The sequence below is a fragment of the Dermacentor andersoni genome, chromosome 2 (genome assembly GCF_023375885.2).
Source record: "Dermacentor andersoni chromosome 2, qqDerAnde1_hic_scaffold, whole genome shotgun sequence".
Taxonomy (NCBI): domain Eukaryota; kingdom Metazoa; phylum Arthropoda; class Arachnida; order Ixodida; family Ixodidae; genus Dermacentor; species Dermacentor andersoni.
The window spans coordinates 31,298,352-31,325,528 of NC_092815.1; the positions used below are offsets into that span (position 1 = coordinate 31,298,352).

At 42.3% G+C, this 27,177-nt stretch overlaps 1 protein-coding gene across 1 annotated transcript; it reads left to right on the forward strand.

The window, feature by feature from the left end:
- The first annotated feature begins 13 nt into the window (after positions 1-13).
- temp (protein prenyltransferase alpha subunit repeat-containing protein tempura) lies at positions 14-26,827 on the forward strand. The gene is made up of 7 exons (XM_050189569.2): positions 14-348; positions 675-758; positions 923-1,083; positions 4,992-5,067; positions 5,154-5,258; positions 11,439-11,610; positions 22,084-26,827. Exons 2-7 carry the CDS (start codon positions 679-681, stop codon positions 22,474-22,476), a joined length of 987 nt encoding a protein of 328 aa, XP_050045526.1. The 5' UTR covers positions 14-348; positions 675-678; the 3' UTR covers positions 22,477-26,827.
- Positions 26,828-27,177: the final 350 nt, after the last annotated feature.

Below are 27,177 nucleotides of genomic sequence, written 5' to 3' on the forward strand. Positions count from 1 at the left end.
CGGCTTCGCCAACGGCTTCGACACCGGCAGCTTGACTTGAACACGAAAAAATAAACAAGAAATGGGTAGCAACGGGACTTGAGCCCTCGCTAATACACCAGATTGACTTGAACGAGCTCTAATTTGCCGCACTGGGTTCCCGTAGCGGCATCCTGGGACGCAGCTGATGGGAAACCAAGTCTTGTAATGACAGTTATTTCGTTTTTGCCCTCATATATCGCACATTTTCAAGGGCTTGTCGCTTACAAGACGACTGCAAGGTCCCTCTTGGCATGGCTCGGTGCCTAAGGTGGTGAATAATCGAGGCTACGTCTTCGCAGGAGCTCCAAATACGAAAGCATCGCACAGGTAGAACTAACGTTTATAGTCTGTGTCATTAATGTTACAGTCCTCTGTGTCGATCGCAAGCAATCGCGTAAGGTGTTGCCAGGTGCGGCTTTTGGTTCGGGCACTTGTGCAGTCTGCTCTAGCAAATATAACGCTTGGTTTGCGCCTTGTTGTTCGCAGTAATTTTTGTTCCTCACCGTAAAAAAGCGTTCAGTAAAATCGTGTTATGTTGCATTCGCAAAACGCTCTGATAGAATGTCGACAAAAGCCCCTGCTGTTTGCGCTGCTGCTCAGAAACATCTTGTTGGTTTCTTTAATGTGCCTCCTATCACTTTCTTTCACCACAGGCTCATGGCAACCATGGAAAGTGAATCACTGGCCGAGCGCATTTTGCAAGATCTCGGAAACGTCTTCAAGAAGGAACCATTTGTGTATGTGCTGCATGCATCTCAACGTTGGAACGTATTCCCACGTTTCATGTTCATACATATAACCATGTGAAACCTGTCTTGGTTGTCTTAACAAAATTGGTCGTCGTGCTCTGTGGTTCCACACTAAGTGACCGTAAACCAACAAATGCTTATTATGTCGACAGGAAGGAGTTCGATGTGGTGCCAGTAAGCAACTCGTCGTGCAATCGTAGTCCTGTGGTGTGCGTGGATGGTCATTTGGCTCTTGGAAGTTGGTGCGTTCCTCATGTGTATAGTTATGCATACACAAAGCTGATTGAAGCACGCAACAACATTGCAAGGCACGGTGAGTATTTTTGCACTTACATGATGACGCATAGCACAAAAGTCTGTGACAATTTATTGGAGCCCAGAAAAAAAAAAGCTTTTTTCTTTCTTTTTTTATAGAAGGTATGCAATGAGATAGTGAGAGATGTGCTGTGTACATTTGTGTGACCACCTTTCTCATGCAGCTAGAAGCACTGCCAAGTTTCATTTACATTCAAGAAATGTTAGCTGCAAATATACTGTGGTTTTTACCTAGCTGCTGACTAATGTTTGGTCTTTTGAGTATGATCAATGCAGAAATCTGCAGTCAAAATAATTAGAGAGCCATATTTTCTCACAATAAAAGGTGTTCCACTGTCAGGTCTACTTGCACTCAACAGGGACATTTCAAATTATTGTCTGTACTGAAGATCTGTAAAGTGTAAAGTTCGTGTAAAAGCATGAGAGTGTTTGGCCTTTCTTGTTGAATTGCTGGAACCTTTGATAAATCTAGCTACGAAAAGTACCATTCTTTTGAACGGTGCACTTTCCCACAGAACTTTAATCACTGGCACCTTTTCTACAGATTGCATCTACCATGTATCCATCTACCATAATGTTGCTAAGCTGTTCAATGAAAAAAAAGAACAAGATTTGAAAAACACGTTGCAAGATACATTTATAAAACCTACAGTGTTCAGTCATCAGAGGCCTGAAACCGAGCACCATAAGTCTATATCTGCACCATGTTTATTTTTCATCCTTTTTTTCAATGAACAGCTTGGCTAATGTTAGCTGGGACGCCCTATACATTTACCATACAGAGTCCTGCATTAAACATACTCTACAGTCAATTGATGTGAATATTTAGGCCATCCACTATACTATAAGTAACAGATAATTTCTTTCAATGGCAGTTATAATGAAATATGTAACTGTAGCATCTTTATGGACCACAAGTTTTTTTTTTCATGCCTGTTTTATTTATGTTCCCATTGTTCAGCCAATGACAATGGTAACTGCAGACGTACTGTTGCATGTGGTTCTTACCTCATGCCTATTGTGCCCACTGGATGCTGCTTCACTTACACAACAGATGTCGCACACACTGCATGCAGGTAGTGCAATCAGTGCAATACGCATGGTATAGCTGTGCGCCACTGTAGCATCTTGCGCTGGCAGTCAGCCAGCACAAAATTAGTACCAGGTAATCAGGTGACTTATACAAATAATAATCCAGGAAACTGTACTGGTGGGGGCTAAAAGTGGTATTGTGGGTCTGTGGAAGAGATATACACTTGCATTAGCCACATTGTAATGCTTCCTTCTTTAGAACCCTAAATAAAATCGGCTACCTGAAAATACAAGGTCAGTTTGCATCAAGCATCAATTACATATGATATTTGGCAAATCGTTTCCACAGAATCCCTCAACGTAAATTTTGTCCCAATCCAGCATGAATTTTTCCTCAACTACGAAGCTTTCTTTCTGAGAAACTTCTATGAGTTTCCTTTGTAGCTGTGTGCTACGTTCTGGTGGATGACAAGTTTCCTTTCATGATATTATATTTGCCAAAGATTAGTTGCATTTATAACATATGAGATTGTAGGGCAATATTTTCAAAAATGTTCTAATATTCGGTTGGATACGAATATTCAAATCAAATAGAATATATTTCTGGCCGTGTGGGACCAAACACGGTTCTTACCATTCGTTTCTATCTAATCTAAGAATATTGGGGCGATTTTGTGCCGAATTTTGTGACAATTTTGTGCTGCTAGTGAAATTTCGACTGTAAAGCACACTTGGCCACTAAACATCTAAATTTCGTGGCAGAGCCAGCCTCTCATTAGCAAGGGGCACGGGTTTGCTGACGGCGAAGGTGCACTTTCTGGAGCTTTTAGGCACCCGTTCCTGCGGCGAGCGTCGGTGTCCTACCTCTTAACCGAACGAATGAGCACAGCAAAAGGTTAGAGCGAACGCAGAGCGCAGCAGGGGATGAAAAAAGCGGTGACAGCGAAGAGAGCACAAGGAGGAAAGCGGAGGAGGAGGGTAGAGCGAAAGTGTGAGAATAAAAGCATAGCGCCACGCACGAGGGGCTTTGCGGCGACTATGCTACGATATGGCGTAAAAGTAGCATGTGTCGTTTGTTTGTAATAAAGCACTGCATGAGCGGAGGTTGTCTGTGGCAGCTGCTGTGAATCGTGCCCACACATTACCCACGCTCTTCCTCTCGCGATCTCCTGATTAGCGAGACAATCACGGCACACTTCGCTCCATTTGCAACGTGCCGCATGAGAGAGACTGTCTGCGCCAACCAATATATTGCTAAATAATACATGCATGCAGCAAGTTTTGCATTAGAGAACATCGTAATCATTGGTGAATTTTTTTATTATTATTTTTTTATTGCAGCATCACTCCCAAATTCTGAGCTTATTGCTTGACAGCGAGTGCGATGTGTGACAGTTGGCACAGGTTCAAATTCCTCCGAGTTTACGGGCATTTGATGTGGTATAGTAAGGCACAGGCTGGCACATACAGCTAGTGGGAATTACTACATTTTCCAAGCTAACATGAGCAAAATACCCAATGTCTTAGTGTACTAGTGTAACCTTTTAACATTGGTAATGCAATTGCAATGTTCCAACATAAGAAATTATCCCAACTTGTTAATAAATGCATGTGCATATCATTATATGATATTCAATTCAATATTTGAAGCTATGTATTCGTATTTGAAAATTTTCATATTTGCACACTCCTACTGGAAAGTAAAAAACAACTAAACTAAATGAAAGCTTTGAATTGGTTTGTGTCAAACCAATTAAGAACTTCTAAAAATAACAAAAAGTCCAAGACTGATTTGAGTTAAGCAAGATAGACAGCTTAAGAGTGTATATATTTTCATAAGATGCCGCACTATTGTTATTTCACATTATTTGTTTCACGCTCTCCAGTTTTTATGAGTTGTGACTTGCTAGATCGCTGTGTTCTGTTTAGTGTCCAGCTGAAACTTTTTCCATTTCTGTAAAAACAGTTCAGTTCCTGTGAAACTTCAGAGGAAACTAATGGCAGTTGAAGGTGATTTGAACTGATTTATGTTTGTTTGCATAACGTGAGTATACTAATTACAGGAGAACAGCATAAAGTTATTTTGTACAGAAACTCAATGGCCACATTCACGAAAAGGTTATTACACAATAATTGTTCATAAGAGCAGATGCCAGCCAATTGTGAAGTTAGAAATATAATTAGTGATGGAGGCTGGCCAATGTTGAACAGCTCCAAAAGTCTAGCTAGAAAGTGATTAATTTCAATGAGTGTGTAGGCCCCTCACTACTGGAATATTATTTCAGGTCACGCCCGTGAGTGAAATGCCTGCATCCTTACAAGTGACATTAAAAACTTCAATAAAAGTGCAACCGCTTTTAAAATATCAGCAAGCCCTCGTGTATTTACAAATAAAGGGGCATGGTTTAACCACAAGTGCAGGCAAGGCATAGATGAACAGGAACAGAGAAGGTGGCCGACATGAAATGAAAATTCTTCTGCTTCCCTTATTTTTGATTGTGTGGGAATGAAAAGAAATTGTAACATTCTGGTTCAGTTCAGGTTTGCACATTATATAATTTTGCTGTTGTTTTCGATTCAGTTCCAGTTTGGTATCCTGTTTCTGATCTCTGTATGACCGTCTGAGCTAAGCTTCCCTTAATCGGGCATGGGTTTGTCCTTAATTGTTATGATCTCTGTTTCAACATGCATAGCACTTGCAGTAACAGCTTTATTATTTTATTTACAAGGTATAACGTAGGGCTGCATCGCTGTCAAATGTAACTTATGTTCAAAAGTAAGCGAGTATTTATAACCAGACAAAATGAGTGGATCATGTTGTCATCTCTGGCATGTATGCTTGACTTCTAACGAATGCAATTTGCATTTTTACAGAAAAAGATATCGTTCTTGGATGGTCAAGAATAATTATTCTCATAAACCCAGATGTACAGTTGGCCTGGAATATCAGGTGGGACACACAGTTTCATTATATGCATTGATCTTGTGCCGGAGCCATGTACTTGGTGAGGTAATTAAGTGCTTTCTGTCTTTTAGGAAGGAGCTCTTCTTGTGCAAGCAGACAACATTTCAAGAGGAGCTGAAGTTTTCTCAGCTTGTCTTGACGCGAAAGCCTAAGTGTTCAGAAGTGTTCTCGCACAGGTAAGCCTAGTCACCGAGAGGTTCACTGCTGTGCATTGCAGATGAAATCAGCAAGCATTGGCCTGACTACATGTTTGTTTACACAGATGTAATCAAGTGGTTTCAGCATCATCTTTGACATTTAGTTGTACTGTACTAGTGGACCTCTCACAGTCAGGGTTTTCTGTTGCCTAACAATTTGTTTCTTCAGAGGCATACAGTGATTAATTAATTAATTTATTTATTTCATTTGTCCTCAAGCACAAGAATGCAAGGGGTTGCGGCCTACAGATTATCAAACAATGGCAAAAATATGGCAAGTTGTATATGATATAAGTAAGAATGATGCGAGATGATCACGACAAAAATTTATAATGAAGTGAAATAGAACAAGAAGAAAGTGAAAACAACCATAAAAGAATAAATATGCAAAGAGAAAGAAAAGAAAGTATACTAACAGAAAAAAAATGGTCATAGGGTACATCCATTGCAATGTAATAATATGAACAAACGTCTTAACAAGCTATAATCCATGATAGAAGCATGTTAGTGGGCAGGCAGTTCCAGTATTGTGATGTGTGCTAATTCAAAGAATCCAAAAAGGTGTTTGTACAACAGGTCCCACACCCAACTTAGTTATGGTCAACTTGCCATGAATGGTATGTAGGCACAGTGAAGAGTTCCACCTGTAAAGAATGCTGATATAGTAGACCCTATGAAACATGTGTAAATGAAAAGCTTTTACAATTAGTGATAAATGGGACAATGATAAACTGACTTTCATCGATGTTACACTAGCTGTGTGACAATAGTTAGCTATAATAAAATGAGTCACATTATTCTGAACCAGTTCAAGGGAATTATTTAAGTTAATGTGATTAGATCCCAAGTAGTAGTGGCATACTTCAATTTAGAGCGGACAAATATTTTGTATAGAAGCAATTTTTGTGTAGCTGGGAATTTACAAAAATTTTGACGCAGGTAGGTGTCCTAACATTCGATTAGCACTATTAATTATTACTTTGTTGATGTGTGCTTTTCATGTTAGATCAGGAGTGACACTAAGATATTGATAACACGAAACATGTTGAAGGAGCATACTGGTATGTAAACCACATGTAACAACACAGGTCTCTTATGCTTAAATACCGTATTTACTCTAATGTAACGCAACCACGATTGTAACGCGAGGGTCGACTTTCCAGTCAAGCGAAATAAAAGATAGAATAAAACCGTGAATGTAACACGAGATGAAAGGAAAAAGAAATGGGACCTTTATTCAAGAAATCACAATTAGCAAACAAGTTCTCTTGGGCGATCCTTTTCAGAGATAGGTTCACTTTTGCGAAATTTTGCGTGACTTGTCACTGAAAGTGTCCCCGACAAGTGTTTTTGGCGCTGTGCAAGCTTGCTATCAGTGCCAAGAGTGCTGTCAGCCGTATACTTTGAGGGGATCAGTGGCGGGACGAGCCAAGCCTCGCGAAAGCGAAACTATGTCCAAAAGTGATCACCCGAGAATCACATCATCTTCGAGCTTATTTGAGATTTAAGTACTTCTTAAGAGGTTGCAAAACCATTTCAGTTGGGGACACTACCAGGCCACTACAAGGTTCACAGAGCCCTTCCGGTCGGCCTCAGATTATCGAGGGCCTTCCGTTGGTCTTGCCATCCATGAATCGTTGATTCGTTGACGTCGAGCCGCCGAGTCATAGCAAAGTTTCCCACACTCTCGGCCGTCAAAATTGCTCGCTTCTTGAAGCGGGCATCATACCAAATGCGCTACATTACCATAATGTCATGAGTAAATGGGAGTTGAAATATTGAAATGAGATTTAGAATATTTGCTTTAAAATGATGTACATCCGAACGTTCATCAACAAAAACCATGCCTGAAGGGATAAACTTTGCTAAATTTCAAAAGTTTCTAAATTAGGATTTCTCCGTTTCAGTGGAAAACAATTACTGTGTAGATTCCTAGGTGGGTAGCAGCTTGCCAGTAAGTGTTAGTGAACAAAAGCCTGCAAGAATTCTGTCAGTAATTAAAGGGCCCCAAACCACCTCCGATATTTTTTAAGCAATGCAAGCAAACACATGCATTGTGTTCAGAATGCCATCACGATCAATAATGGTAAATGTGGCAGCACTGCACGCCGCGGGCACGCCACAAAATTACAAAACAATCCCATGCTCCTCTTCGGGCCTTCCCGGTATCCCCAGCACTCGTTGTGATGTCACTAGGAGCAGACGCTGTCAATTGGTCGAACAAGAACCTACGACTTCCGGTTAGTCTACTAGCCGGCACATGTGCTCCCTGCTCTTCCTCGTAAGGTTGCTCGCTTGCGTGCACTTGCAAATCGGTAACTATGGCCTGTAACACAAGTGCCAAATCGCTTGCATTCCAATGCAGTCGTGCTTAGCATTGTGATTAGATGCACGAACAGTCCGACAGTATATTGTGATGGCTAAAAGGAATCTGGTTGTGGTGCTTGGCTGCAAAAGCACCGACTGGCGAGCCTTTCTACATGTGCGTGCAACACAGGGTCTATAGCAGCACGTTTCGCAGGAGCATGGGCCGGCATGGCGGCAACGGTGGGTAGCCATGAATCGCGGAGTCACGGTAACCGGAAGTGGACAGCGTTTTGAAAAGTGTGTTGGCGATGACATATGTCACATGACAGTTGGAGGAGCACTCGCCTAGGAGCAGCAAGCAGCCGACCAACGAAGCTTAGCGAAGGAAAGAGCGAAATGAGCGAGGGCCGCGTTTTGATCATCAAATATGTGTGACTCTAATATTACGGTATAGAAATATTAAATATATTAACTCTAATATTACGTTAAAGAAAGAAAGATTTCGCACAGGCCACACCTACTGCCAGTATCCATTGTCACCATACATGCATGCATACATGTTTCGAAGTCATGGCCCGACAATGCCAGGCTGTCATTCTGTTTTGTTTATAATGGTGTACAGTGAGCTGCGAGACCAATTGCTACATGTGCACAACTTCACAATGACAGGCTCACTTTCCCAAAAGCTGCTTGAGTAACCATGCATGGTTGGATGCGTAGGTGGCTAGCCAAAATAAAAATTTGCCACTGAGTTGATTGTGGGCACTTAATTATTCATAAGTAAACAAGACATTTGAGCCAACACATCCACAACAGTGAATGCGGGATTCCCAGTGTGGAGGCGTTCAAATCTACACAACAATGCAGGATAGCCTATGGGATTAAACCTAAATATCGATAACTGTCAACCAGACTCCTTCGAGGTGTTTAAGCTGCGGGAGCCACTATAGAATGCAAAAAAGTGAAAGTGCCATGGATACTGCTACAGTCCCCCCAAAAATAAAGACATCTTCGCATAAATAATTGCACAAAGCGTCCTTTGCTTCATCTTGCAGCAGCTTGCTGCTTTTTGGTGCTCATTTTGCTGCTTTGAATTTGTGTTTGCAGCTTCATTTCACGATTGTCATTATTATTTAAGGAGGTAATTTAACATATTACAAACTGCTCAGTGCAGCAGCCACCCAGATACCTATATGCTTTTTGATGCCAATTTATACACACCTACGTTCACTTCGATGTTTTTCTCAGCCCATAAAAAAAAAAAGAGAAGAATTGAAGAAACAAAAAAAAGAAGAAAGATAAGCTTTGGGGCATGTTTTATTAGTTGTTGTGCTCTGGCGTGCTTTTCTCATGTACATACGCAAAGCCAGCAGGACCTGACAGGTGTCCCCTGCTCTCCCTCGCCATCCGTGCCAAAGAGCGCCCACATTAGCAAGTCTTCTTTCTCGCTTGGAGGCCACTTCATACGCCTCTCATATTCTTACATCGTGGCCAGGATGCTGTCAGCAGTATGGTGCAGTTCACGCACAAAATAGGTTCACTGTGAACACAGTGATGCACCAATTGCGCCGAACTGTGCTGAGAGGCGAACCCTGCTAGGTCTTGCTATATTTCAGCAATATATAAAAAGGCTTTCAAAAATGGAACTATAGTCCTCGAGTGCTGTTTCTCCTCACCATTGAAATTGGCATTACGTGCTTAGACCTGCGGCAGTTTTTGCTTTGCGGTGGGCCGAGTCAAGCCTTTCCGAATTAAGCATGGATTGTACTACGAGCGATTATACTGGCACCGTGCCAGACCCTACGCTCATCTTCTATAATCAATCTAAAACAGTGACCGAAGTTTCGGATGTCGTATGGGGTCTCGCTTGATTTTTCAAATATGACATGCGCAATCTCGCAGACATGGCGGCCGGGAACAATTTTTACGTTATTCAATTTGTGACTATCCTCCATTTTTTATGGCAAGTCGATTACGCGGCTTTAAGAATGCCATATGGCCGTTACTAAGATTGCGGTCGACTCTGCATCAAACCAGCAACTTTTGCCGCTGGATACTGACGAAATGCCGCTGTTTAGGACTAGCTTCATTGCATGGCTGTGACAAAAATTCGCTGCCAGCTGATGTGGCGGCGTGTGGCAGGTCATCGCAACAAAGTTGCCTCCAATGTGTTCGGACCAGTAAACTTCTTTGATGACTGGGAGTGTGAGATCATGGGCTAGATGGTCACCGAAAGCTGAAATTGCGTCCACGGGCAATGCGCCAGCAACAACTGCGAAAGCTTTTGTGAAGTTTGTTTTTGCACTTACTGGAAGGAATGGCGAAAGCTCCAAACTGAAGTCACGCTTCACAGCCTAATCTGACAGCATTGAAGAGTCAAAGGTTGCACGACGAGTGAGAGCACCGTTCCTGAGGTGCAAAAGCTGTCGCAGTGTTTCAAGTAGGGGGTATATCAGTGAAGCACAGCACAGGGCAAAATTACATAAATATATCATAATGCTGGCATTGTAGAAAGAATTAAAATCATTTTTGGACTGCTTGCACGATCGTACAAATGTTTTTGTGAGAGATTTGAAAAATCTGTCAATGTCTGTTTATATCATCAAGTATGACACGCAGTATGTTAATTTTGACATTCAAAAGCTAAAGTCCCGACGCAAAGACGAACCCATCTTGTGACGTAGGTCATTATGTAGCATGCCAGCCTAGAAGCCTTGCAGAGGTGATAGCTGCGCTACTGCCCTCTTTCAATTGGTATTTCCTGACAATAAGCTGCATCAATTGGGGATTTGAGGGGGGGAGAGGTCTGTCTAGGCTCGGACCTATATATATGAATGCAAAAATAACCTACTCAGTGTGAAATATGATGATGAATATCTCGGAATGAAAGCTTTCTTGAAGAATCAAACATAATGAAGTTGACCTAGAATTGATCACTCAGGTGTTTAATGTAAACATATATACCGAACCATGAAATAATAATAAAAAAACATGTTATTAGCCAGCTCTACTCGTTTGCAAAAGTTGCGTATGCCAAAGCACACAAACTACACATGCACATAACTATTTGCGTAGATAGCAATGGTTTTATCAAAATTACCAATGTTTAGAGGGCTTTTATAATATGTAGGTAATGGCATTGCGGCAACAAAAAAAAAAGAAGAAAGTCAATCTTATTTAGAAAGCTAAAGAAGGAGAGTGCACCTACGCATTAGGCTCTGCTGTATTATCAGCATCCCTCTTTACAGAGCGCTCTGTCTTAAATGATACATTTATAGCACTGAGATCACAGTGAAGGTTATCAGAATGCCTCCAAAGTCTGCATGGAACACTTCCAACTGCTTCTGTGCTTTTCTAAGCCACTGAAGTGGCTTTTTAGGTGCATCTTAGGTGCCCCCGCTTCGTCGCAGTCCATAGCAAGGACATTGAAGAAGGGTGGGGCAAAGGGGGGGGGGGGGGGTCATTGTTTGTGTTTGGATTGAGTTTATAAACCAGTGACCCCCTTGCTATCTTCACATGGCTTGCCTACTGTAAGAGCTCCATATAATATAGTTTGCAATCACTTTGATAAACCTGCTACGAAAGTCCACTATATTGCTCCAAGTGAATTTTTTGGCTGCTCCAAAAGATGCAGCGAAATAGCATGTACCAGTATAACTGGCATGTACCAGTGTGGTACTCCCTTTTTTTTGCTCTTGACACTTGGAACTCCAGCTCGTTGCTTTCTTTCAAGCTTTTGCACAATGTCTCCTTTTCAGTAGGGAAGCTTGCATCTTGAATGTCGCACATTGTCTGTTGTGCAATGAGTACGGCTGAGCTAACTCTTCGGCTCTTTGGACATGACTATTCCAGGCGATGGCTTATGCAACATAACCTACGAAGCTACACCACTGACCGCGCCAACAACATTCTACAAGAGGAGCTCAAGGTGTGCCTCCTGGCTGCCGAAAAGTACAGGTGCAACTACTATGCCTGGACATACAGGATATGGCTTATGGATACCTTTGTTCATGGCAACCCTCTTGTGAGTTTATGATTTTCCTATTAGTGAGAGTGAACAAATTCAAGTATAAGACAGCAGTTAATGAGTCTTGGGATAAAGACACAGTTGTGCCTTCGGAATGACTGTGCTCAGCTTTACTGGTCATTACCCATTAACGTTAACAGTACAGTGGTTCCTGTTCCAGTAAAGCTTTGTGTGAACTGTAAAATTTATGTGGTAACTCTGAAATACAGTACCATAAAGAAAATGCAGTGAAAACAGTTATAATCAGTCCGTCGCAGTGACTTAATGGTGGTGGTATTGTGCTGCTGTATAATAAATTAAGGTCACATTTTTGATTGTCACCCATAGTGACAGAATTTTCATTACGTGTATATGAGTACGAGCATTATAGAAGGAAATATAGTATCATGTTTGTTATCTTGAATTTTTTTTTGTTTTGTAAGTCTATGTGATGCATGAACACATTTTTCTGTACTATACTTTTGCAGTAGCATGCACTGTTCATGTTCTGTAGTTCTCACATACCATTAGAGACCTAGTGCAGTGCCTGCTTATGCCATGTCTCTGTCTTTGCATCATGATGCTCTTCTATTATCAATGAAGTCTTTGGTTAAATGACATTAAAACTGAACTCAGCCAGCCATTATTGTGTAAGCTAAAAATGAACAGACAGTTGTCAATTGTGAGGAAAAACTCAGAATCCTGTAACTTTGCAGTGCTTTACATCCCTTGTGATGTTTCTAATGATAAAATATAGTCAAACATCGATAAATCGAACACGGATATATCGAATTATTGCATATATTGAACACTTTCTATATCACCTGGAAAATCACATGTATTTAAAATTTTTTTATTTCCAACGGGGTCGGACATAAAATGCATATATCGAACTCCGCCACCCTAGACCACGTGCACTCTGTTGACAGGTGGCGAGCTTTCCCGCAACACCCTCGAAGGTAGCGGTGGCGATATGGGCATTCCTGACTGCTTCGCACTATAGCTGCACACATCGATCGCGCCGAGGGTGCCATTTGAACGTAGCAGCGTACACACGAGGCAGCCTGGCTAGTTCGACAATGTCGTTGACATTGTCGAACTAGCCAGGCCAGGTTTGCATCTGCAAAGACGTGTGACAGCACACCTTCACTACGCTCACTTATAGAGGCCTTGGCAGACGCCACTTCATACTTTGTTATTCACACTGTTTCAAGATGCTTCGATTGACGGATGGGGAGACCGCAGCAGAAGTAGCGGCCAAACGAAGACGGTGCCGAAGTTGATCCCACAAGCGCTGATGTTCCCTGCTCCTGACTTCAACTGAGGCTGTAGCTGCTTTCGCCCTTCTACGTTGCTACCGGCTTATCGCTTGTGCATCTCTTATACTAGGTTGAGGACTCCGTGTTTAAGCACGCGGCTGCAAATAAGAAGCTGCTGCAGTAGTGTCAGGCAAATAAATAAATACCATAAAAACCCGCGTATAATACGAGTTTTCTTTTTTCCTATTATTAGCGTCCCAAATTTTCGCTTCGTACTATATGCAGATCCAAACAAAAATTTAGGTCAGAAATTTGGGCTAGAAGTTTTGGTTTTGTTATTGCTGCGTGGCTATGGCTTGACTTCGTTATTGCTGCGTGGCTACGACTTGGCTTCCTTATTGCTGTGTGGCTATGGCTTGGTTTTGTTATTGCTGCCTGACTACAGCATCATTTCTTGATTGTTGAGTACGCACTTTGGCAGCACACGTGCAAAACACGCTTCGCGAAGTGCATCTTTTTTATTCCGCATTGAAGGATCAAGATGTCCGGACCACAAAAACAGTACTCGGCTGCTTTCAAGAGAAAGGTTATTTTAGCTGCACAGGACATCAGCAACAGTGCGGCTGGGAGGCAGTTTGGCGTCAACGAGGGAAGCATTCGTGGGTGGCGTCGACAGAAGGAAGCCCTTTGCGCGTGCAGCGGAACGCGAAGAAGCTTTCGCGGCTCGAAGAGTGGGACATTCCCGGAAATCAAACTCACCCTGACGGAGTTCTTAAGCCAACAGCGAGCCGCACATCTAGCTGTGAGCATGGAGCTTATGCAGGCAAAAGCTAAGAAGCTTGCAAGAGAAAGAGGGCTACCGAGCTCCGCCTTCAAGGCAAGCAAGCACTGGATTTATCGCTACATGTGCCATGCTTGATTTTCCTTACGCCGCCGAACTTCGATTTTGCAAAAGCTGCCTGAATCGTTCAAAGAGCTACTTGTGGCTTTCCAGCGCCACATTATTTTGATGCAGAAGTCCAAGAACTTCCAGCTAGGGTAAATTGGCAATGCTGACCAAACGTCGGTTTATCTGGACATGCCATCGCCCCTCACCATGCACGAGAAGGGCTCTAAACAAGTTTATGTCCGGTCCACTGGCAACGAGACAACACGAGTTACCGTCATGTTGTGCACGGCAGACAGACGCAAGCTCCGGCACTATGTCATCTTCAAGGGAAAAACAGTGCCTAAAGGTGAGGAGCTGCCAAAAAATGTGGTCGTGAGATGCCATGAGAAAGGCTGGATGAATGAAAATATTGTGCTCAACTTGATAAAGTCCGTCTAGTGTAGGCGGCCAGGCGCACTGTTGTTGTTCCTGTCTATCCTCATGCTGGACGCATTTCGTTGCCATTTGGCCGACTCGGTGAAAAGGCTGTTGCGAGAATCCGGCACTGAACTCGTCATTATCCCAGGTGGGATGACGTATCAGCTGCAGCCGTTAGATGTTTGTGTGAACAAGCCGTTCAAGGACGCGGTCAGGCGGTGTTACGCAGATTGGATGCGTTCAGGTGGACCTGCAGTGACGCCGACCGGGTGGCTGAAGCGGGCTTCGCCAGCCTCGCTATACAAGTGGATTGTGGACACATGGGTCAGCATACCAGAAGACCTTGTGCGTCGCACATTCATGAAGTGCGGCATCTTGAACGCGCTCGATGGCACAGAGGATGAGTACCTCTGGGAAGATATGTCCGACAACGAACTATCTGGAGAGAGCGCAGCTCAGGAAGATGGTGATTGAAGTGTGGAGTGCAATTTAAATAAATGCTTTCCTTGAGTTTTCCTAACTCGTATTTGTGAATAAAACTTTTTTTCCATTTCGCGTCCCAAAAATTTAACCTCGTACTATATGCAGGTTTGTATTATGCGCGGATTTTTATGGTACTTTGTATGAAGCTTTAAGTGAGTATTAACTGTGCCATAATTGGGGCGCGATCGAGAATTGTTGTTCGAAACATGCATTCAGTTGCGCCACGCGCGACTGGCCTAGACCGCGCCGACTTTGTGTGGCTGATGAAATAGGCGCAGCCTACATGCAGTGCAATCAACCGTGCGCTCTCGGCTGATGAAGTTGACGCAGCCTAGGCCAGTTGTGTGCGGCACAACCGAACGTGCGCTCGAACAACGATCCCTGATCATTGGTTCATTGATTGATGTGCATAAGGTTTTTTACACATTTTTTTACACGATTTTATAGTATATTGAATTCTGGCCATATCAAACTATTTCCCGATCATCATGCTGTTCGATCTATCGAGGTTCGACTGTATATTCATGGATAGCGTGTGAGTACCGTATTTACTCGCATAAAGATCGCACTCGCGTAATGATCGCACCCCTGAATTTTGTCGTCAAAATGCGATTTTTTAAATTTCCTGTGCAATGATCGCACCCCGAACTTGCCGCAGCGATATGTTGTGTGCCAAGTCTAGCTAATAATGATCGTGCTTACCATCTGTCGAATGTTCAAGACAAACCAAGCGGTCTGCACGCACCAAACATTCTTGAGTAGATGCCTCATTTCATTACTTTCATCACTTTCTGCACTTCCATGACAAAAAGAGGTACAACCAAACTTGCCTTTATTATGTGTAGGCTTTATAGACCTTTTTCATCCGCAATGTGGCAGCACTGCGTTCATGACCCCAGAGAACTTCCGGTCAGCCATTTACGAGAGTCATGTTAGCCAAAAAAAAAGAACTATTTTGCCGCATACTACACTGCAGTCTCATATTCTTGATGTTTTCAGATAAAATAATGTGTGCAATGCGTCGAACTCAGGTGCGGGCTTTTTTTTTTCTTGCACTTAACAATACAATTCATTGTCAAATACTCCAACTCCCCAACAAAGCTGGTGCCAGCTGGAGGGTCCTGTAAGTTTATAGGCCAATGTAACTTGTGTTGCTCCTGACAGCTTAACCGGAAGTCTTCCAGGAACTCTGTTTGTAAGCATGAAAAAGGTCTATAATGGTTGTGGTCAACACCATAAAAGACGCCTTTCGATTCTTCTCATCTACACTCGTGGGCACGCAACAAATCGTGAGCGGCAACGATAGTAGCCACGTTTACACTGATATGTTAAAAGTATACCTTATTCATACGCCAACGCTTGTAACACAGCTAAGATATTCACCCACCCTTAGCGCAAACGTGCGGCATTAGGATAGCAGTGAAGACAGATGCCACAGTTTCCGCAGCATGCCCGCCATGTGTTTCTATGTCACTGGCAGCTAAGCGCGCCCATCTGTTTCTGCCCCCTCAAAGTGGACATGGCTACGTTATTGCCGCTCACTTGCTGATATTAACGATATTATTCATTACTCATACAGACGAAACTGTTTCAATGCACGTAATGTACTCACAAGAAGAAAAAAAAATCGTGTTTGACGCGTTCAGCTTACTCCGCCGGCCGCTATTTTTGTTTTGGTGTCCCGCATCCCGCAGCAAATGCGGGACGCGAAAAATTTTTCTTTTCGCGGGAAATTTAACCTGCGTAATGACCGCACCCCTGCATTTGTGTCAATTTTTTCTGACAAAAAAGTGTGATCATTATGTGAGTAAATACGGTATCCAAAGCTTTCGAATAAACAATTAAATATAGTCCCACTTGATTTGGTCCTTCAATCGAATAAGTGCTGTTTGTGAATTCGAATTCTTTTCACATAGTTTTAAGATACTTCAGTTTGTCGACTATACGTGATCAAATATAAGACTGAAGCAAAAATGTGACAACTTTCGTCCGCATATTTGTGCAGTTTTATGGATGATTGCATTCTTTATCGTTGCATTAAGGGGGACCATGATCATACAATCATCCAAATAACCTACAACTTATTTCTCTTTGGTGTAAAATTTGGCTAGTTAAGCTTAATGTTTCTAAATGTTAAATTGTCTCTTTTATCCACAACCATACTAATTCTACATTTTTTATCAAATAACATCACTATTTTGCGTCATGCTCAATATAAATATCTTCGTGTTAACCTAACTTTGACTCTTTCGTAGTCAACGCACACTGCATACATATACGCCAATTCTTAGAGATTATTAGGGCACATACGCTGCAAGTTACATAATTCTACTAAAGATGTTTGTAAACTAGGTTATGTAATATTTGTTCAACTTCAGCTTGAATATGCTGCATCTGTCTGGTCTCCCCATCAGGAATATTTAATGAAAAAGCTCGAATCTATTCATAATAGGGCTGCTTCTTTTATTTCACGTTCTTATGACTATAACAAACACATAACTAAATTAAACTCAACCTCTCACTACAGCCTTTGTATGATTGTCATGATATAGCCCTGCTATCATTATTTCATAAATATGCCAATAATACAGTGCCATCAGTTCTGCCTCTTGAAACTCCTCATTACAGGTCACAAGGCTGTACGATCGGTTCAATCTTATGCAGATCTACGAAAAGACTAATTCATTCAACTACTCCGCTCTTCCAAGAGCCATTTGCCTTTGGAACGACTTTCCTAACACAATAGCTTATGAGAGTGACCAAGAAAATTTCTGGCTTCTTCTAACAACACATTTTTCAAACTCTACATAGCGTATTATTTTTGTCATTGCCTTTCCCATTATTAATGTGCAACTATGTGTTAAATACTGTTTTGTTATAGCCTAATTATGTCCCACTCGCACTGCAATTCTATTGATTATTCTTTACTGTGTGAAATTTTATTGCTGAATGAGCTGTCTCGTTCAAAAGCGTTCGGTTTGCTCCTTGTACTATCAGCATCAAATGAAACTTGAACAGCGTGGCACAAGCCTAAGTGAAGATGTAGTGCGTGTCGTCCAGTCATCACCATGGACAGGCGCGTATATCTCGTTTGGCCACACTGCGCGATCCCCCTCTAGTGAGATAATTTCGCTTCTGTCCTGGTTCTTACATTTGAAAGGGAGAAAATGAAAAATAAAAATGAAGCTAAGATATCGCAGTTTACAGCGAGTATTGTCGCACAGATCACCGAAACCACAAGTGCTGTCGGCGCGAACAGCGGTGCGCGTGGTGCAGTTTGCACCGTCATTGCAAGGTAGATTCGCCCGCGCCACGCGGGCGAATCTGAAACAGTGGGCATCACAGAATCAAATTACTTTTTGGTGAGCCGGTTTAATATACCACGTATGCTCCTTGTTGTTTCAGACCAAAGCAACATTAGTGGTTCCTTAAATGTTCAACAATGTGTTGAAAAAGAAGGCAGGAATTTTGTGTACAGCCATTTTTCCATTCGCAACTCCCAAGTGTTCTTGTTGCTTACTTGAAAAATAAAATTAGAAAGGCACTCATGATGACTCGCTTATAGCTAACTTGAACTTCCTGTTGTAATTTATATCGCATTTTGTAACAGCTGTATCTTCATCATCATCATCAGTCTATTTTATATCCACTGCAGAACGAAGGCCTCTCCCTGTGATCTCCAATTACCCCTGTACTGCGCCAACCGATTCCAACTAGCGCCAGCAAATTTCCTAATTTCATCGCTCCACCTAGTCTTCTGCCGTTCTCGACTGCGTTTCCCTTCTCTTGGTACCCATTCTGTAACCCTAATTGTTCAACAGTTATCAAACCTGCGCATTACATGACCTGCCCAGCTTCATTTCTTTCTCTTAATGTCCATATAATATTAGCTATACCCGTTTGCTCTCTATTCCAAACCGCTCTTTTTCTGTCTCTTAACATTATGCCTAGCATTCTTCGTTCCATCGCTCTTTGCGCGGTCCTTAACTTGGTCTCAAGCTTCTTTGTCAATCTCCAAGTCTCTGCCCCATATGTCAGCAGCGGTAAAATGCACTGATTGTACACCTTCCTTTTCAATGATAATTTTAAGCTTCCAATCAGGAGCTGACAATGTCTGCCATATGCGATCCAACCCATTTTTATTCTTCTATGAATTTCCTTCTCATGATCAGGGTTCCCTGTGATTAGTTGACCTCAGTAAATGTACTCCTTCACAGACTCTGGAGGCTGACTGGCGATCCTGAACTCTTGTTCTCTTGCCCGGCTATTCATCATTATCTTTCTCTTCTGCTTATTAATCTTCAACCGCACTTTTACTCGCTCTCTGTTAAAGTCCTCAATCATTTGTTGTAACTCGTCTGCATTGTTGCTGAATAGAACAACGTCCTCAGCAAACTGAAGGTTGCCGAGATATTTGCCATCAATCCTTACTCCTAAGCCTTCCCAGTTTAATAGCTTGAATACTTCTTCCAAACATGCAGTGAATAGCATTAGAGAGATTGTATCTCCCTGTCTGACCCCTTTATAGGTATCTTCCTTCTTTTCTTGTGTAGTATTAAAGTAGCTGTAGAACCTCTGTAGATATTTTCCAAACTATTTACGTAAGCGTTCTGTACTCCTTGATTACGTAATGCCGCTATGACTGTTGATATCTCTACTGAATCAAATGCCTTTTCGTAATCTATGAAAGCCATACAGAGAAATTTATTATACTCTGCAGATTTTTCGGTAACCTGATAAATGACATGGATGTGATCCATTGTAGAGTATCGCTTCCTCGAACCAGCCTGTTCCCTTGGTTGACTAAAGTCCAGCATTGCCCTTATTCTATTAGAGATTATTTTGGTTAATATTTTATATAATACTGAGAGTAAGCTAATGGGCCTATAGTTTTTCAATTCTTTAACGTCTCCCTTTTTGTGGATTAGTATAATACTTGCATTATTCCAGTTTTCTCGGACCCTTGCATTCGATAGACACTAAATCTTTTCGTCTAAAGATTTTCTAAAGTTTTTCTAAATCCAGTTGTGATAACTGATGACCATATATGCCAAGGAGAGTCTTCTATACTGTAACAAACTGCTTATTTGTTCTTCTCTCTGTATACAGTAGCCGACTGATATTCCAGATCTCGCCGGGACCAAAAAACAGTAAGAAAAATCGAACAGTCAGAAAAATGCGATTTACAAGGCTTAGAGCGGCTTTAGAAAATCCCTAATAATACCCTGCCTTCGAGCGCAGGCCATCGCTTGGAGGCGATCAGATTTGCTTAGTTTTGCACAAGAGTGACGTCGTCTCTGTATACAGTAGACAAGAGCGTCACCGCATTGGTGATCTCCGTTGGGGGAGATTGCCATGGAGATCGAACAAACGAGCCATGTTTCTTCACACCACTCAGCTCTCGTGAAGACACAGGAGGTGGCGCTGATCACACAAACGTGATGCTGCACAAACGTGTGCTGATCACACACATGCGAAGCCGCACAAACACGCACAAAGACGTGATGTCTCTGAGACACACCGACTCTCTGGACACCATGTGCAACCTAGCAACCGAAACTTAAAGAAGCAATAAAGAAAGAAAAAAGAAAACTGATCCCACATTTAGTGATTATGACGATAGTGCTGACCGAAAAAAAAAAGTGGCGTCCCCTGGCGCATTTTGTCGGCCAAGGAAGAGCGGGCATGGCCTCCAAGACCTGGGCATCGCGTGCATGTCCCAATCTTGAAGGCTATAGAGTGGGTCACTCGAAGCCAAGCCAGTGTAATATCCAACATGGCGGTCTCCAAGATCAGGTAGCGTGGTTCGGAACGAGCAATTTAGTCCGGAAAATCAAACTTTGGCACTGAAATTCGACCAAAAAGTCAAAAATGCATTAGACCTGTGGGAACCCTGACAGTGCATTTATGAAGTCTGGAATATCCAACAAGTCCGAATTTTTAGAGTCCAAGAAGTGCGTCGGCTACTGTACTACAGCCAACAACCGATTATTTAGACACCAATAATTCAGACAGGGTCGATTATTCGGACAGGCTCGGAGCACTGCCACTAGCCCCCTAGACTTATTGTGTAAGGATGACCAAAAATTTGGGCACCTTACAGAGTGTCATGTGATAATTCGGACTCCGACAACATGACCATGTGCCAACATAGACATAGAGTCAAACAAAATAGCAATATTTTCGTCTTGAGAAGCCACTGGCATAGACGTTGGCTATGTCACTGGCGCTCTGCGGAACTGAAACTAGGGATGCCGAGTCAATCTAGTAGCTCCCAATGAAAATTTGCTGCATGAATTGGTTGTACTTTCGTCTATCTGTAGTGACAGCACGACAATGTTTGACACACATGATGCGATATTGTAGCGATGCATTCCACTCTATTCCATGACACATTGTCATCCACTGCTCATGACCAGCTAATTCTGTTGATAACTTGTGCAGAGCTTCGCTCTTACTACTGACAAAATGCAAAAAGTCTGAAAAGGAATAGCATAAAAGGCATTGCTAGAAAATCACGACCATGGAATGTCTAGGCCAAGTTCGCAGCAACACGGCGTTGACCAACTTGGACCATATTCTTCGATGATCGTTTAATTTTCATGATATTTCATGTCACTAGCACCAAATGTGTGAACAGGTGGCAGCATTTCCACACTGTGATAAGATAGTTTGCTACGCACAGTGCCAAGCTAGTTGTCACTCGCAGACGCCAGTGCATCTTGCGCTAGTCCTGAATTTGAAGGTATCTCCGAAAATGACATTCCGAGAATACTCCAGACCTTTCTCGGCCACTTGTGGAGTAAAGTCACTTATATTCGGGGAATCTGGTAATTCAGACTCTTGATAATTCGGACAATTTAATGGTCCCCGTCTAGTCTGAATTATCGGTCGGCAATTGTATATAAATCCTGCCAAGGAAAGTGCTTGTTATCCTGGCAAACATAAGTTCTCTTGTTTAAATATTGGCTTCAGGCTACGGCCTACCTTGTTTGGCTGCTGTTGATTGCTTCAAGTCTCTTTGCTGGGACTCCTTTATTGTGCTTGGAATGCTCCATACATGCTCCCATAAACCATGCATCATAATGTGCAGTGTCATGACAGAAATTTGCTAATACTTCTGGCACTATTCGATTCGTATTCTGTTTGGTCTCAAAAAGTACTATTTGCAATCCTCTATTCTTAAAGCATAATATAGGACACTTTAGCATTATGTTGTAGTGATATTGTTTTCACTAGTTACATTCACGTAACCATGGTCAAATTGGGTGTAGTAAGCCGCAAGCCAAACTGCACTGGTACATTTAGTTCCTGCCATTTTCATGCGCGTTGAAATGCTCCTGAAAGAATGTAGTACATAGACACTAGTGCCACGTCCTTCTCTGAATGAGCTTTGTTCTAGGACATACAATTAATATGAGCATTTCTCTACAATCCACACAGATGCTGGAATCTGAGATTCAACTGACACGCGAGTGGGTCCGTGGTCACGTGTCAGACTGCAGCGGCTTCCATTACCGGCAGTACCTGTTGCGCCGTGTGGGAAGCATTCCACTGCTGTCTAAGGAGCTGGCCCTGTGTGAGGAGCTCTGCCTCTCGTTCCCTGGCCACGAAGCTATCTGGATGCATCGACGCTTCTGCCTGTGGCATCTTCATCCAACTGCCACCAACGGGGAGACACAGGCCAAAAAGGCTCGTGGTGCCAGTAACTGGGCTGAAGCTGAGGAGGCCTTTCTGCATCGATTGTCAGGTTGTGGCGAGTGGCAAGACGAGCTGGTGGTACGTCATGTCCGCTGGTTACGCAGCGTCTTGGGCTGGACAGGGACAGCACCGTGACACCAGCAAAGCAACAGCTCTTGTGGCATGTGCCGGGAAAGAAACAGCTGTGATTTCTTGTCTCAGGAGAAAAATAGTTTGGCTCCTGGAGTAGTCAGAACAGAAACATAAAGCATACGAAGGGCGGCCAGAACTTCGTGCGGTTGTGAATTTGCCTTCCATGGTGAGTGATGGGCTTCAGTGAGTGACAGGACACCATGGCAGTTGAGCAGCAGCCCTCCTGGTGCACGTGTGCTGGAAGAGAGGAATGGCTGTGATTTATTATCTCAGGAGTAAAGAAGAAAAAAAAGCGGGCTTCTGCACTGGCAAGGAGTGTGACTGAGAGCATGTGGTCAACATTCTTGAAAGAGCCAGAGGCATGTGCACTCGTGCCAAAGAAGTGCATGTTATGACTTACATGCAGAAACAGTTTTATCGGATGCACTTTAGTCACAGTACTGCTTGACTACTGGACTTGTGAAGTTGTCAGTGGTGCTGCTTGTGTGTCGGCTTCCATCGAGTAAGATGGTGCCAGTCACTGTAAAGAACAAAAATGCTTGCATGGCTGCATCAATGTTATTTGCTAAGTGTTGCTAACTTTCAGGTGTTAATATGGGCACAGCTATTGCACATGCTCTTACACGTGGAATTTTACCGAGGTGGGTAAGTAGAGTAGTACATGCAGACCATTCCTTGTGTTAAGTCTAGTTGAGAGGCTTTGCAAGATGTAAAAGCTTGCTTGTGATTTTCTTGGGCTTTCCCAGAACAGTGGTTACTCAGTCAAGTGTTCTTTCTTTAAAAAAATGAGACATCAAAACTATGGAAGATGTTACTGCTTACAAAGAAGCTGGTTGAGAAATGTGTGGAACTGTGCATGCCCGCATGCTAAGGGCACTTTTTGGTATTTGAGCTGATGCAGAGGAAGGTCCCTTTAAACTTGGGGTTACCCAAATATAGTCTGAACGAAGAGCAGCTACTGGTTTTATGGAATACACTGAGTTTTTGCATATATCATTTATACCTAACGATTGCGTAAATGACATAGGTGAGATTAAAAACCAACCACCTTCAATAGTTCTTAATACCCATTGATTCCTTAGGACTGAAAGGGATAAGTGCATCAAGTTCAGTCCAAAGCAGAAGCCAACTAGTTTAGCAGCAGGCAAATGCCATGTTGCTTTTTATCTGTTGGTTTAAAAGCCTAGACACTTCGCCACCTAAGGTAATGACTGTATATGACATTTTCATAGTCGTCAAAATATTATAGCATGTGTGATCCTATAGCCCCTCTCAAGAAAAAAAGAAAGACACCTATATGGTGACACCTTTTAGCATCTCAGCAGACACAGAGAAAGCTACCAGAGAACAGCAAGCTAACTCTCTTTAAGTGCAAAGCTGTTTATCGCAGTTCCAAGCGTCTTTGCGTACCCAAAGCTCCGTGCCCTGCTTGCATTCTTTGGTGCTCTGATTAAGTTCTTTTGTAAACCTTTCTGCTTTCTTTTGTATGCCCAGCAGTTTGTGTCCCCCACCTTTGGGTGTGCGAAGCCTAAAACTTCCTGTGGTCCCTTTGGCCATTGATGCAGAAATGCTGTTGTGGGTGCAGTCCTTATTGAATAATTGAAAGCACATTACTGGATGGTGAAATTGCTGTTAGAGCCTTAGTTTTGTTGAAAAGTGTTGTCATCGACAAATGAGGACTAATTATTTGCTTGCTTCGGGGCCTACACCACTTTCTATGACTGGGGTGGTGCAAAATTGCACTCTCAAGTAATGACTCATAAGAGGTGTTCTACTTTTCAACTTGTACTTTCCCGTTCGCATTTCATTTCACCACTACAGCACTGTGTTATCCTGTCATTAGGAGCATAGCAAATACTCATTTTAAAGAATATCCTTACCTGCAGTGTAGCATCTTGCGCTTATTCAGTTATTAGGAATATGTTCTTTTAGGTCTGTCACAGAGCTCCTTGTTATTTCTGTTGATCTGCTTTTGGCATTAGAAACTAGGATGCCGTTTCTGTTCTCTGTAATCTAGGATGTAATCCTTTATGTTTCATTGATTGCAAATACTTCTGATTTTTGCCATACCTTTAATTCAGGCTCTGCAATATCATGAATGCACTTTATGGGAATTTTAGTCAGAAAAGGACTCTGCAATACATTTTAACTTCATTATGCAATGTCTTTGGTATAAAAGGGCAGTCGTCTTGCAGACTTCCTCTTGAAATAATTTTTTCCCCTGTGTTTTGTATCAGCAAAGCAGTGAGTTGCATAATGTCTCTGCTCACCATGGCTTCAGGGCTTTTCCTCTCCTTCTAAGCCTTCCAGAATGTTAGATGCTGCAAATCTCTGCTAGTGAGAGCAATGCATTGCCCAGTGACACGTCGTCATGGTGTACTCTTAGTTCATTTTCTCTCTTGCATGCCTCATTCAGTTACAATTAGGCATAGGTGCACACTTTGTTCTTTCGTTTGCTGCTTTGACCCTTCTTCAAGTGTTTGAAGTATCTATCCCAATTGTTTCTTCTGTTGTCTGGAGGGCTCTAACTAATAACTATTTTGTACCAGTTTATCTCACCCCTTGACCTGAATTATGGCAAGGAATTTCAAACAGCCATGAGAGAGAACAAGCTACCTTTTCGGCATCATTGTGTGTTTTCTGCAGCATGTGGATGCTAAGTAGTTGAGCTGGCTGTCAATGACATTATATGGTGAGTGGGCTGGTCTAAATAGTTTGCCTTGTTCAATAAGTGTTGCAGGACAGCTTAAAAATGCCCATGTTAACTCTTTTCTGCAGTTATGTAAACTTGCATATCCTTTTATCTGTTGACGTAAGCATAGCCCTCAGAGTGTCTGCTTTGTCCTAGCTTTCCTTAAATGTGGCTGACATGTCGGTGAGGGACAGAAGTAAACTTGCATATCCTTTTATCAGTTGACATAAGCATAGCTCTCACAGTGTCTGCTTCGGCCTAGTTGGCACTAAATGTGGCTGACGTGTGAGTAAGGTGATGATGTGTAAAATGTTCCTCAAGGAAGGATTAAAGCTATGATGAAAGGCTGAAAAGCTGCAGACGAGTCATTGGACCTGTAGCATGGATCTATTATTTTTTACCAAGCTGGAAGGTCTGTACTTGCCAATGTAATTTGTACAGCTTCACCGTCCATTTGTCTTTACCAAGGTCTCCGGTTGCCCTTTGGTGCTTTCCTTTGTGTAATTGCGGCAGCAGTTGTTGTTCACTACCTTAGTATTTCTGAAACAGCACTTATGCTGTTCATAGTTGTCTAGAACTTGTGGTTATTTAGTGTTCTGGGTGCCCTGCAAATGTAGTGAGAAATTGTGTTATTTTCGCATCTTCTTACAACAGATGACTCATAGTACCTCTGTTGGCCACAGGTGTTGTTTGGTGTAGTTGCTCTAGTGTCTTTTAGTGATCAGTGGTTTGTGGCATTTCCGTTGCTCTGAGGTTTAATTTGTCAGAGTCGTGCATAAATCTCACAGCTTTTATTTTGTGACGGGACCTTCTCACCTGTAAGGGTCGCCTTTATTTTTTTAGTCATTTTACTTGCGCAAACGAAGGGGTTTTAGCCTCCACTCGAATGCTTCTTTAGAGATTAGCTTGGTCAAAGACAATGTTCCTTCAAGTGGCATCCTAGCTGAGATGCTGTGGCAAAAGGGTGTGCACTGCCTATTCAAAAGTGTATCGTTTCCTCTTTGTGTACCCATTTGGTGATCGATTGTGTGATTTTTCTATTTCAAGTTAAACAGTGTGTGAGAGACCTGGTGCATGTTTATTGCTTCTTACCTGAACCTTCTTTCTTTTTTTTTTTGCATAAATGGTTTTGCCAGAGATATATTTCTTGATAGTATGTATATCGACTGACTAATGCCAACATTTAGTGCAGCACCTTGACTGCAGTGAGAGTAATAGTAGTGTGTAGTACAGACTCATAATAGTTTGCAGTAACAAAATGAAATTTTTAATTGCCAATGAAACTGCGAGCCATAGGCGCAAGGGGCACGTGAAAAAGCTGTAGATATTACATTTGTATATGAGGGAAAAAAAAGATGTCAATTGGAACATTCTGAATAGCTGCACTGAATACATTTTGCTCTTGCTTCTAGCAACTTTGGCCTGTGTACACCATGTTTGAATGCACGCATTGTTATCTATCTGATACAAAAATTTCATTCAAGCAATACACGGTAGGTTAATAGGTAAACTTGCAGACAGAAAGCTCTATTTACCATGTGTGCACAGTACAAACTGGTTGTACTTATCTGTTGTTGACCTAGTTGTATATTTTTACTTGACACCATGACAGAAGAGCCTATCAGTTTTGTTAAAATAAAGAAGAGAGTGTTTTTAAGAGTGTTTTACTTGTACCTGTGTTGCATCCTTCATGCATGCTTATATTTTGTTAGGATGTGAGTGTCCTGTTCAGTGGTAGAGCAAGTGGCTCCTCTTCCAATTGCCACTGTGTAAATGTGGGTCTGGCAGCAGGCAACTAGTCAAAAAAGAAACTGAGCTTTTGGGCCATGAAACGCACCAACCTCATTTCACAAGCACTAAGATGCCTGCAAGCAGGTTTAAGGGCAAGAGACATTGTTATAGTTGTTATGATACACAGGTAAGTATGGTAAACCCACACAATCAGCAATAACAAGGATCATGAGGCTCATATCAGCAAGGATGTGCTGCTAAGAAACTGACATGGTAACATG